At 36.2% G+C, this 12,346-nt stretch overlaps 1 protein-coding gene across 4 annotated transcripts in view; it reads left to right on the top strand.

Annotated features, from left to right (window-relative positions):
• ARHGAP29 (Rho GTPase activating protein 29) overlaps nucleotides 1-12,346 on the top strand; it is an 89,016-nt gene that overhangs the window by 40,700 nt on the left and 35,970 nt on the right. For all 4 annotated transcript variants that reach the window (XM_055401531.2, XM_055401532.2, XM_055401528.2 and 1 more), the window contains 9 exons: nucleotides 5,712-5,808; nucleotides 6,177-6,249; nucleotides 8,343-8,391; nucleotides 8,826-8,963; nucleotides 10,250-10,314; nucleotides 10,744-10,854; nucleotides 10,980-11,060; nucleotides 11,255-11,443; nucleotides 12,203-12,340. In XM_055401531.2, coding sequence (XP_055257506.2) covers nucleotides 5,712-5,808; nucleotides 6,177-6,249; nucleotides 8,343-8,391; nucleotides 8,826-8,963; nucleotides 10,250-10,314; nucleotides 10,744-10,854; nucleotides 10,980-11,060; nucleotides 11,255-11,443; nucleotides 12,203-12,340 — 941 coding nt within the window. The remainder of the gene's footprint in view (nucleotides 1-5,711; nucleotides 5,809-6,176; nucleotides 6,250-8,342; nucleotides 8,392-8,825; nucleotides 8,964-10,249; nucleotides 10,315-10,743; nucleotides 10,855-10,979; nucleotides 11,061-11,254; nucleotides 11,444-12,202; nucleotides 12,341-12,346) is intronic.

The raw sequence follows: 12,346 nt of genomic DNA, 5'->3' as shown, positions 1-12,346 counted from the left end.
TTAAGTGGTAGGGTTGTTGAGAGTTGCAGAATGGTCAAATAGGATGAAAACTTAAAAGGAAAAAAAGACTTCTAAGTTTGACTAATATAGTTGCAGATTACTGGCAGTGTTGTTGAGTGATACTGAGTGAGACATTTATTGAGTATTTTCTATGTAAAAAACTCTCTTCTATGTCATTCAGTCTTCACAGTGGTTCTCAAAATATGTATTATTATCCCTACTTTATAAATGAGGAAACTGAGGAACAGAGCCGTTAAGCTGCTCAGCCTCATAAGAGATAGACAGATTTAGGATTTAACCTAGGTGTACTGGCTTTGGAACCCATCCTTTTAACCAGAGGTGCACAAACTATTAGTACTACCAGTGGGCCAAATCTGATCTGCTACCTGTTTTTGTAAATAAAGTTTTATTAGAAACAACTACTCTTATTTGTTTATGTTTGACTCCTTTACACAGAGTTGAATATAGTTGCAAAAGATTGTATGACCTGAAAAGTCTAAAATATTTACTATCTAGCCCCGTACAGAAAAAGTTTTCCAACCCCTGCTAACCATTAAACTGGATGAAAAGTCAAATCCTAGTGAATTCAGTCATTGTCTATTTATAGAGGTTTGGCAGTAAAGAAATGCTGAATTAGGATGATAGCTTTAAGGAGAAATGTGGTAAATTTAATTTTTTCCCATAGGAAAGATTTGGGTATGTTGTTAGTATCATAAAAAATGTCAGCTAGTGGGAACTAGGGGAACCTTGAGGGAGGAGGACAGAGGAGCCTGGTAGACTACAGTCCTTGGGGTTGCAAAGAGTCGGACATGACTGAGCACAAGCACAAGCAATGGTGGTATAGGGTTTTGGAGAATGCTGGAGACAATGGGAAGATTTATTATTGGAAAGGAGCTGAAGATTATTCTTTGAAACCCTGGGCAGGAGCAAAAGAAGTGAAAGGATATTAGAGATATAGAGCTGTTTTGAAGTGGAGGCAAAGGCAATCAGAGGAATTTTCAATAGATGGCTGTAACTTCATTTGAGTAGGGATGAAGATAAGGACTGAAGATGGTTCAAATAATTGTCTTTTCACTACTTACAATTATTTTTGAAGTCTCCCAGTCATGACCAAGATAATTATGATGGTGTGATCACTCACCTAGAGCCAGACATCCTGGAATGCAAAGTCAAGTGGGCCTTAGAAAGCATCACTACGAAAAAAGCTAGTGGAGGTGATGGAATTCCAGTTGAGCTATTTCAAATCTTGAAAGATGATGCTGTGAAAGTGCTGCACTCAATATGCCAGCAAATTTGGAAAACTCAGCAGTGGCCACAGGACTGGAAAAGGTCAGTTTTCATTCCAATCCCAAAGAAAGGCAATGCCAAAGAATGCTCAAACTATCGCACAATTGCACTCATCTCACACGCTAGTAAAGTAATGCTCAAAATTCTCCAAGCCAGGCTTCAGCAATACGTGAACAGTGAACTTCCAGATGTTCAAGCTGGTTTTAGAAAAGGCAGAGGAACCAGAGATCAAATTGCCAGCATCCACTGGATCATTGAAAAAGCAAGAGAGTTCCAGAAAAACATCTATTTCTGCTTTATTGACTATGCCAAAGCCTTTGACTGTGTGGATCACAATAAACTGTGGAACATTCTGAAAGAAATAGGAATACCACACCACCTAACCTGCCTCTGGTCCCATCACTTCATGGGAAATAGATGGAAAAACAGTGTAAACAGTGTCAGACTTTATTTTGGGGGGCTCCAAAATCACTGCGTATGCTGATTGCAGCCGTGAAATTGAAAGACGCTTACTCCTTTGAAGGAAAGTTATGACCAACCTAGATAGTATATTAAAAAGCAGAGACATTACTTTGCCAACAAAGGTCCGTCTAGTCAAGGCTATGGTTTTTCCAGTGGTCATGTATGGATGTGAGAGATGGACTGTGAAGAAAGCTGAGCACCGAAGAATTGATGCTTTTGAACTGTGGTGCTGGAGAAGACTCTTGAGAGTCCCTTGGACTGCAAGGAGATCCAACCAGTCCATTCTAAAGGAGATCAAACCTGGGTGTTCATTGGAAGGACTGATGCTAAAGCTGAAACTCCAATACTTTGGCCACCTCATGCGACGAGTTGACTCACTGGAAGAGAGTCTGATGCTGGGAAGGATTGGGGGTGGGAGGAGAAGGGGACGACAGAGAATGAGATGGCTGGATGGCATCACCGACTCGATGGACATGAGTTTGAGTGAACTCCGGGAGTTGGTGATGGACAGGGAGGCCTGGTGTGCTGTGATTCATGGGGTCGCAAAGAGTCGGACATGACTGAGCGACTGAACTGAACCTGCCTCTTGAGAAACCTGTATGCAGGTCAGGAAGCAACAGTTAGAAGTGGACATGGAACAACAGACTGGTTCCAAATAGGAAAAGGAGTGTGTCAAGGCTGTATATTGTCACCCTGCTTATTTAACTTATATGCAGAGTACATCATGAGAAACACTGGGCTGGAAGAAGCGCAAGCTGGAATCAAGATTGCCAGAGAAATATCAATAACCTCAGATATGCAGATGACACCACCCTTATGGCAGAAAGTGAAGAGGAACTCAAAAGCCTCTTGATGAAAGTGAAAGAGGAGAGTGAAAAGGTTGGCTTGAAGCTCAACATTCAGAAAACAAAGATCATGGCATCTGGTCCCATCACTTCATGGGAAATAGATGGGAAAACAGTGGAAACTGTGTCGGACTTTATTTTTCTGGGCTCCAAAATCACTGCAGATGCTGATTGCAGCCATGAAATTAAAAGATGCTTATTCCTTGGAAGGAAAGTTATGCCCAACCTTGATAGCATATTAAAAAGCAGAGACATTACTTTGCCAACAAAGGTCCGTCTAGTCAAGGCTATGGTTTTTCCAGTGGTCATGTGTAGATGTGAGAGTTGGACTGTGGAGAAAGCTGATCGCCGAAGAATTGATGCCTTTGAACTGTGGTGTTGGAGAAGACTCTTGAGAGTCCCTTGGACTGCAAGGAGATCCAACCAGTCCATTCTAAAGGAGATCAGTCCTGGGTGTTCATTGGAAGGACTGGTGTTAAAGCTGAAACTCCAATACTTTGGCCGTCTCATGCGAAGAGTTGACTCATTGGAAAAGACTCTGATGCTGGGAGGGATTAGGGGCAGGAGGAGAAGGGGACGACAGAGAATGAGATGGCTGGATGGCATCACCGACTCGATGGACATGAGTTTGAGTGAACTCCGGGAGTTGGTGATGGACAGGGAGGCCTGGCATGCTGCAGTTCATGGGGTCACAAAGAGTCGGACACGACTGACCGACTGAGTCCTTTTTAGTGCTTTGAAAAATATAGGAAAGGAAGAATAATTACAGAATTCTGCCAAGTGTTATATTTATTTTTTCTTTTAAGTCTAACATGTTAAAATTAAGAAATAGAAGTAGGCTTTACATTCTTTTCTGGTATTCCACTTTAAATTATGTTTGAAGTCTATTTCCAGTGTGTTTTTTAAGACGGTATTATTGAGGTATAATTAACTTACAATAAACTGCACATTTTTAAATTAAGGGTACAATCTGATCAGTTTTGATGTTCATACTCTTGTGAAACCATACAGTCCAGGGGATGCATGCCCCTTGGTAATCCCTCCCTTCTGCACCTTTTGCCCCCACCTTTACCAATATTGATACAGTGTATTTTCATTGTGTTCAGAATACTTTCTTATTTCTGTTTTTCTTCTTTGATCCATGGGGTTGTTTAGAAGTGTGTTAGTTTCCTAATATTTGAGGATTTTTACAGAGATTTTTATTGTTTAATTCCATGTAGTCACGGAACATATTTTGCCTGACTTGAATCCTTTTAAACCAACTGAGACTGGTTTTATGGCCCATAATATAGTCCATCTTTGTAAATTTACAATGTATACTTGAAAAGAATGTGTGTTTTGCTGTCATTGGGTAGTGGTTCCTTAAATGTCCATCTCATCCATGTGACTGATAGTATGGTTGAAGGCTTTCATAACCTTTACTGATTTTCTGTCTACTGGTTCTGTCTGTTATTGAGAGAGGGTTTTTGAAATTTCTGACTGTAGTTGTGAATTTGTCTGTTTCTCATTTCAGTTCTCAGTTTTTGTTTCATACATTTTGAAACTGTTAATTAGGTACATAAATGTATAAAATTATGTCCTCCTAGTGAACTGACTCCATCATTACAAAATGGCCTTCTTTATCTGTTTGTTTCCTTTGCTCAGAAATCTGTGTGTATTATGAGACAGTAAGCTTATGGCAGTTGTAGAGCTTACCACATTTGTTTCTTGTATGTTAGGATTCTTGTTCTTTGTTGCTTGATAGCTAGTGTCTTGAAAACTGTTGTTTCATATATTCTGTATGGATTTCTTTCAGCCGTTTAGGTTATATAAGCTACAGTCTAAATTTTGAGATATTTTAAAAATTATTTGTGGTGGTTCTTAAGTTTTTCTTCATCTTTGTATCAGGAATAATTTAGAGGAATATGATGAAAAGTGTGGATCTTAGACCCTCGTATCTATAAAATCTTGGTTGTAATTTCCTGAGGCTTCCAGGTTTGAGGTTTTAATTCATCCCTTATAGGAATCCTGGCTTTCTAGAAAGCATTTTCAATTCTTGTTGCACATTAGATTCACCTGGGAGAAATTTTGAACAAATATCTATGCTTCATCAGGCTTTTAAAATCTGAATCTTGGGTGGTGAGCCTCAGATTTTGTTTTTAAAGCTCCTAAAGTAAGTCTGATGTATAACCAAGTTTAAGAACAACTCTGTTTTAAAACAAAGTACAGCTTCCTCTCCACTTGGTTTCTCTTCCAGTTATTGGCAGGGATCCTCGGGAGGGTGATTGGCAGGGATCCTAGGGAGGGTGGGATACAAGGAGCCAGTTGCTCCTTAAACTCAGTTTGAGTAGAACGTGACGCTTAAAACAGTTTACCTATACAACCCTCAAGTTTTGTCTCTGTAAATTGTATCTGGGCTTTTAACAAAGGTGTGTAAAGACAAAGTTGTAATAAGAAACTTTTTCCAGTTATGTTTCATAATTTTCTTTAACAGAATGCAAAATGTTAGAATATCACTATGGTAAACAAAAGACAGCTATATATCAATTTAAATGGACCTCAGAGCCTAAGGAGCTTACAAGAAATAAGGCTTTAAAAAGGAAGAAATAAGGAATTAAAATTTTTTTAAGTATTGGGTATTGTTAATATGATATGCTTTGTGTATAGGTTTTATGCTATGTCAGATGTATATATGACTTTAGATATTGGTAATTTGTAGTGGAAAATGTACTTCATATTGACTTAAGTGGGCCACAGTGCATTTAACTGTTCTTTAAAAATGCCATGAAGCAATAAGCAAGAGAAAATAGCACAGAGCTCTCTTACTGAGAGAGGGCTGATGTAACATGGCCTCCATGACTCAAGATCTGTTGATTTCACATTGAGTCACTTTTTGGATGTGCCAAATAATGCAGTGTATGGAGGAGTCAGTTTGTAATGCCAGCTACTTTTATGCAAGGTGATTCTTTTGTGTGATTTCTTTAATGAAGAACTTGAACATCATATTTATTTTGTTAGGTTTTTTCTGACTCTTCTAATGCTTCTAGAAAGTAATGGTGGATTTTTATGGGATTAAATGACTTTGTATAAATCTAGTTTATTTTCCCCCTCATTTATTGTAATCCCTTTTCCCTACAGCTGTGAACTTCACAGAAGTAAATGAAGAAAACAAAAATGATCTCTTCAGAGAAGTGTTTTCATCTATTGAAACCTTGGCCTTTACCTTTGGAAATATGTAAGTAGAGGACTGTCATTTCAAGAATTTAGGGCGTAAGTGTCTCAGTGAGAGTATGTGTCATGATAATTCAGTATGTAAAGCAAAGTATTAACCAACATAAAATATTATCACAGCTTTGGAAAAGCTATATCCTGTGTTGCTTTATTGCTATATTTGGAGGTGTTTATAGCCGTTCAGAAGCAGCATCCATTTGTGAGTGACTACTTAGTTTATGTGGATAGATTCTTAGGAGTTTATATCTAAGGCTCTTTTAATCTAGATGACATGTTGAATGTAAAGCTTGTGACAGAGTAATGTAATGACTTGTGTTTTGTCTTTGTGTTTTTAATTTCTATTTCTTTTTTTTTTAAACTTCCCCTGGATAGCTTGACAAACTTCCTTATGGGAGATGTAGGCAATGATTCATTATTGCGACTGCCTGTTTCTCAGGAAAGTAAGGTAGGCCAAGTTTGTATGAAATCAAAGACTTTAATATTTTTAACTTCCTATTTTAATAGTATCCTAATCTTAATCTCAGCATTAGTCTTTGATAGTCTTTTAGTGTAGCAAGAAAAACAACTTGGTTCATTTGAAGTATGATAATTTATGGCCAATTTTGGGGCCAAAAATTTAGTTGTACTTTTAAAGTGGAACTATCATTTTAAAAGAACGTATCTGATAATTTTGTAGTGTCTTATGTAATGAATCTATATGTTGTATGATCCAAATTTTAGTCGGTAGTTCTTAGCCTTTGTTCCTTCCTGATAGTGTCACAGGTCTTAAAGACTGGTGGAAACTTAGAAAAATGATACAAGTGAACAGGGTGTTAATCTTTTCACATACCCTACAGTTTGTTTGTTACCATGAAACACCTTATTAACAAAACTGTAGGTCTTAATTCTCCCTAAGAGCATCCTTATAAGTATGTCAGAGAATTAGAGTTCTGATTCCTAGTTGAGGAAAAATGCCTATAAAATAATAGAACATTAGGAATGTATGTAGAATATTGCTTTAAAGATTTATAGTAATCATAGTAGTAATATTTTCGTTTGAGTTATATTTTTTCACCAAATGCAAGATATTTAAACAGACTGCATTAGGGACATATGTTGATCATTTACTGTTAAGGATTTCCAAAAAGGATTGGAATTCAGATCCAAAAGGATTTCAACACATATTTGGAAATGTGCCAAGTACTTGTTATTATGTCAAAATAACATAAAAGCTCCAGGTCTTTCTTAAATAATACAAAATGTGAATGACTACTTAAAGGCCATTTGTTATATGTACTACAGTATTTAGAAAAAAGTGACATTCTGAAGTCATCCATTTGATGACTGAAGGAGGACAGTGTAGAAACCATATCAGAATTATGAAGAATTTCAAGATCTTTAAAATATTATGCTGGTATTTATGATTTTTCCTCAATTATATGTTTCAAGCTTGATGCTAATTTAGAAAGTGTAATAAACATTCTGTCAGTGTAACGGGTCTAAACGATTTAAATTTTAGGTGTGAATCATATGTCCTGTTCATGTGCTCCTGTTGTGGCCCTGTTGCTGTGAGGGAGTGTCTCACTGCAGTGGCTTCTCTTACTTTGGAGCACAGGCTGTGGGGCGTGCAGACTACAGTAGTTGTGGCACACAGGCTTATTTGCTCCACGTGGCGTGTGGGATCCTCCTGGATTAGGAATCGAACCCTTATCTTCTGCATTGGCAGGTGGATTATTTACCACTGAGCCACCAAGGAAGCCCCAAACCCAAATCTTAATCTTTAAAATAGAGTTATGAAGTGGTGTTCTTATCCTCATTTTATGAAGGGGCAAGAAAACTTACGTGAGTATAAATATGTAGCTCAGTGTCATATAGCTATGAAGTGATGGAGCTTGACTTCAGATGTAGATTTTATATGATTCCTTATGCATTGAAATGATAAGCTCTCACAATTTTGGTAGATAACATTTTCCTGCACTGTTTATTAAGGTAGCCGCGTGTCATATGCAGTGCATTAAATTAAAATTTTAATTCTCATTTACATTAGTCACTTTTCAAATGCCACTTTTCAAAGGTAGCTAGTAGCTACCTTATTGGACAATGTAGCTATGAAACTTTTCCATCGTCATAGAAAGTTACACACTAAGCTGTCCAAAGGACTTTGCATGACATGCTTATCATGTAATGGTAAAGATGGCTGAAAGAGAGTGTCTTTGTCTTCTGTTTAGATAGCAGTCTATTTAGATTGCTTCTCTAACTTGCTGACTAATATTTTTGAGATCTTCAGGATTTAAAATTTTGAATGGATTCATTAATGCTGTTAGTAAACAAAGAGGTTATTCATTCTTGGACCTTGAGAACTGCTGTTGTAAAAAGCTATATAGTTCTTATTAAATGTTCTGGCATTTAAACAGGCTTCTCAGGCTCTTTGAGTTCTAAATGCTTGAAATTCTTTAGTAGGAATTATCTCAGAGTAACAAGTTAGAGTGAAAAAATTTTGAAACAAAGATCTGTTATCTTCTGCTGTAATCTTAAATTTGCTTTTTTCCTTTTTTAAAGTCTTTTGAAAGTGTTTCTGTGGAATCAGTGGACTCATCCAATGAAAAAGGTAATGCTTGAGGTTCTTAAAACTTTAGTCAGACGTTTTGCAGTTACTTTTGATAAATGTTTTGGATTACTTAATCTCCTTGCTTAGTAACCGAAAGTATTTATTTTAGACATAAGATGAATAATATGTAAAGTTTTACATATAAAACTTAAGGAAAAAAAGCCTACTAGAGTAGATAGTATGATGATAGACACAGATCAACAATTATATAGGGTTTGTAACTTGATGAATAATATAAATATGCGTTAAGATTTAACAATGTAATTTGAAATTATTTTCAACTCAAGCTGTGACCCTTTGTTTCTGAATTTGTCACATTTTTTTCAACCAGTTTTCATTGGAAAACATCTTAGGATTTTAATGCTTCTTTAAAGGTTTCATGTTATGAGCTCATATTTAATATATACTTACCTTGACATTTTTTTTATTTTCAGGAAGTTTTTCTCCTATAGAATTAGACAGCATGCTGTTAAAAAACACTAATTCTATAGAACTGGCTTTGTCATATACTAAAACATGGTCAAAATATACCAAGAACATAGTCTCATGGGTTGAAAAGAAGCTGAATTTGGGTGAGTTGCCCTTTGGGGCATCTGATTAACTCTGGAACATAAGAACTAAATTCTTTTGGGATTCATTTTCTACAGACTGTAAATAATATGATTCCAAATTAGTAGTGCTTTCATTGTAGTGAATAAAATCATTGTCCATTTTCTCTTCTTGAAATAGGGAAGGCTCTCCTTAAGATAAATATACTTATTGAACTGTGGACCAACCATTAGATCTGGGGACACCACGATAGTGGTCTTTGCCTTTAAAGAAGTTATACTCTAATGAGTGAAAAGAAATGCAATCAGATAATGTAGTTACAGGGGATAAAAAACAACTGTCAGATAAAATCTAGCTATCAGATCAGAAGGCAATGGAAACATATATAAGGAACTTCTTAATAGCTAATATTTTCCCAGTGTTTTACAGTTAACAAAGTGCTTTCACATCCATTATCTGATTTAATCCTTACCAAAACCCTGGGAAGTAGGCAAGACAAGATTCTTATTCCTGTTTAATAGAGGAGGTGAATGAGACAGGGAATTTGCCTAAGGTCAGCAGATTTGCCTAAGATAATATTCAGTTCAGTTCAATTCAGTCGCTCAGTCGTGTCCGACTCTTTGCAACCCCATGAATCACAGCACGCCAGACCTCCCTGTCCATTACCAACTCCCGGAGTTCACTCAAACCACGTCCATCGAGTCGGTGATGCCATCCAGCCATCTCATTCTCTGTCGTCCCCTTCTCCCGCCCCCAATCCCTCCCAGCATCAGAGTCTTTTCCAGTGAGTCAATTCGTCGCATGAAGTGGCCAAAGTATTGGAGTTTCAGCTTTAGCATCAGTCCTTCCAATGAACACCCAGGACTGATCTCCTTTAGAATGGACTGGTTGGATCTCCTTGCAGTCCAGGGGACTCTCAAGAATCTTCTCCAGCACCACAGTTCAAAAGCATCAATTCTGCAGCGATCAGAACTGGCAAAATACAGAATTTACCCAAAACCTGTGCTTTTTCTATTACATTATTTGCCTTTAATACGGGATGCCCATCAGATTCACCTAAATAGCCTTAGAAACAGATAATAAACAGGTGTAGGTCCAAGTCCCCAGAGAGGTGAGATCTATGCAAGTGTATTTTGAAAGTTTCCCAGTTAATTTTGATAAGTAGTTTCAACGAAGAATCATAGCTTCATACCATGATGCAGGCTAGTATTTGTGATCACTCTTTAATTGGGGGATTACAGATAATTTTAGAATATGGAAGAGAAAAAGTAAGTTGAGCTTACCTTCTGATCTTCTTTGACCTTTTCAGAATTGGAGTCCACTAGAAATATTGTTAAGTTGGCAGAGGCAACTAGAACTAACATTGGACTACAGGTAAGTGGTCAGTGAACTACTAGGGTTCTATGCCAAGCGATTACTCAGCTCCTGATAATACCGTGTAAAATCAGAAAATTTTGTCCTTAATATAGGAAAGAACTTGAATGCTAAATAATCTTTTCATTGACAAGATAAAATCTTTTTAAACTTACAAAGATATTTATTATGAAGAAGCTTGAAAATTTATAGTTTTATATATATGAATATTAATTATCTTGTTAGCTACTAATTTTGCTGACTAGTTTAAGAATTACTTATAATTAATTTTCTTTAGTATTTTTTCATATGGTCATACTTATGAATAGTCATTTTTTCTGAAAAAAATTTAAACTTAAAAATTTCTTTTTTTTTGAAGAAATAATGAGGGGGATCTAGAACTCTAGTACATTTCTGTTGGAAAATTTCCTTTTCAATTTTAAATCCTAGGAGTTTATGCCACTGCAGTCTTTATTTGCCAATGCCCTTCTTAATGATATAGAGAGTAGTCACCTTTTACAACAAACAATTGCAGCTCTCCAAACCAACAAATTTGTGCAGGTAAAAGTTTATGTATACACTATACGTTTTATTTTTTTAAACAGCAGTGTACCTTTAGAAAACAGTTTTTTTCTCTCTTTTCTGTTTTTTTTTTTGTTGTTGTTGTTTTAAAATGCCCTTGGCAGCCTCTACTTGGGAGGAAAAATGAAATGGAAAAACAAAGGAAAGAAATAAAAGAACTTTGGAAGCAGGAGCAAAATAAAATGGTTAGTATTATAATAGTTTCATCTATTTGTGAACATCTAATAATCATGAGCAGTCTATCAGCATATATGCCCTGGGAAGATGTATATCTTACTCTATAATTTATCTAAAGTGAACTCGTAACTGTCTTGCTGAAAAGATTTGTACATTAGGATTTTTCTTAATTTGTATTTAATACTCTTTTTATTCTGTGTAGCTTGAAACAGAGACTGCTCTTAAAAAGGCAAAATTGTTGTGTATGCAACGTCAAGATGAATATGAAAAAGCAAAATCTTCCATGTTTCGTGCAGAAGAAGAACATCTGAGCTCAAGTAGTGGATTAGTAAAAAATCTCAATAGGCAGCTAGAAAAAAAGCGAAGGCTGGAAGAGGAGGCTCTTCAAAAAGTAATCATCTTTTTTGTTATTTGTTACTATTGAATCAGCAATAATCTGCTAAGGCTTCAGTTCTCAAATTTTAACCTGCATCAGGACCACCTGGAAGGCTTGTCAAAACAAACTGCTGGGCCGTGTCCTCAGAGTTTCTGATTTAGTAGGTCTGGAGTTGGCCGCAGACAACTTGTATCTCAAACAAGTGCCCAGGACTGCTGCTGCTGTTGCTGCTGGGGATCCACACTTTGAGAACCACTGTGCTAAGAGATTTTTGCTTATATTTTGAATTTTGGGGTTTATTTGTGAAGGAAGTATCTTAGGGCAATCGTTTAATATTTTCTGCTTGATTGTTCAGGAGGTTCACCATTTAGGCAACTGGGTGTATATGTGTACTTATCTAGTACCTGCTAGCAAGACTAGGCAAAAGCTTTGTATTATTAATATTTATGAAATGTAATTGACAAATTCTGTAAGAAGATTATAGGAAATGGTAAATATAAATAGAAAAGTCTATTAATGGACATTTATTTTATAGACAATGTACTAATTGTAAATTATACTTAACTATTCATAGAAGTCAGGTGTCCTTGAATTGCTGACCAAAACAGAATATTTATCTTTAGGAATATTCTATCTAAAACATAGAATGTTTCAGAACTTTCATGCATAAGCCATGTCAATCATTTAAATTGAGCTTTACTAGGATAAGTATATTTATTTTAAAATATAGATTCAGTGGACCAGCATCACTTTTTTCTCTGATAACTCCTAAAGGTAGAAGAAGCAAATGAACTCTATAAAGTGTGCGTGACAAATGTTGAAGAAAGACGAAATGATCTAGAAAATACCAAAAGAGAAATTTTAACACAACTCCGTAAACTTGTTTTCCAGTGTGATCTTACCCTTAAAGCTGTAAGT

Source organism: Moschus berezovskii, chromosome 4 (assembly GCF_049115385.1).
Source record: "Moschus berezovskii isolate FMDL1 chromosome 4, NW_MosBer_1.0, whole genome shotgun sequence".
Classification (NCBI taxonomy): domain Eukaryota; kingdom Metazoa; phylum Chordata; class Mammalia; order Artiodactyla; family Moschidae; genus Moschus; species Moschus berezovskii.
The sequence above is the reverse complement of the archived record's forward strand: the minus strand, read 5'-3'. Positions and strand labels throughout refer to the sequence as shown.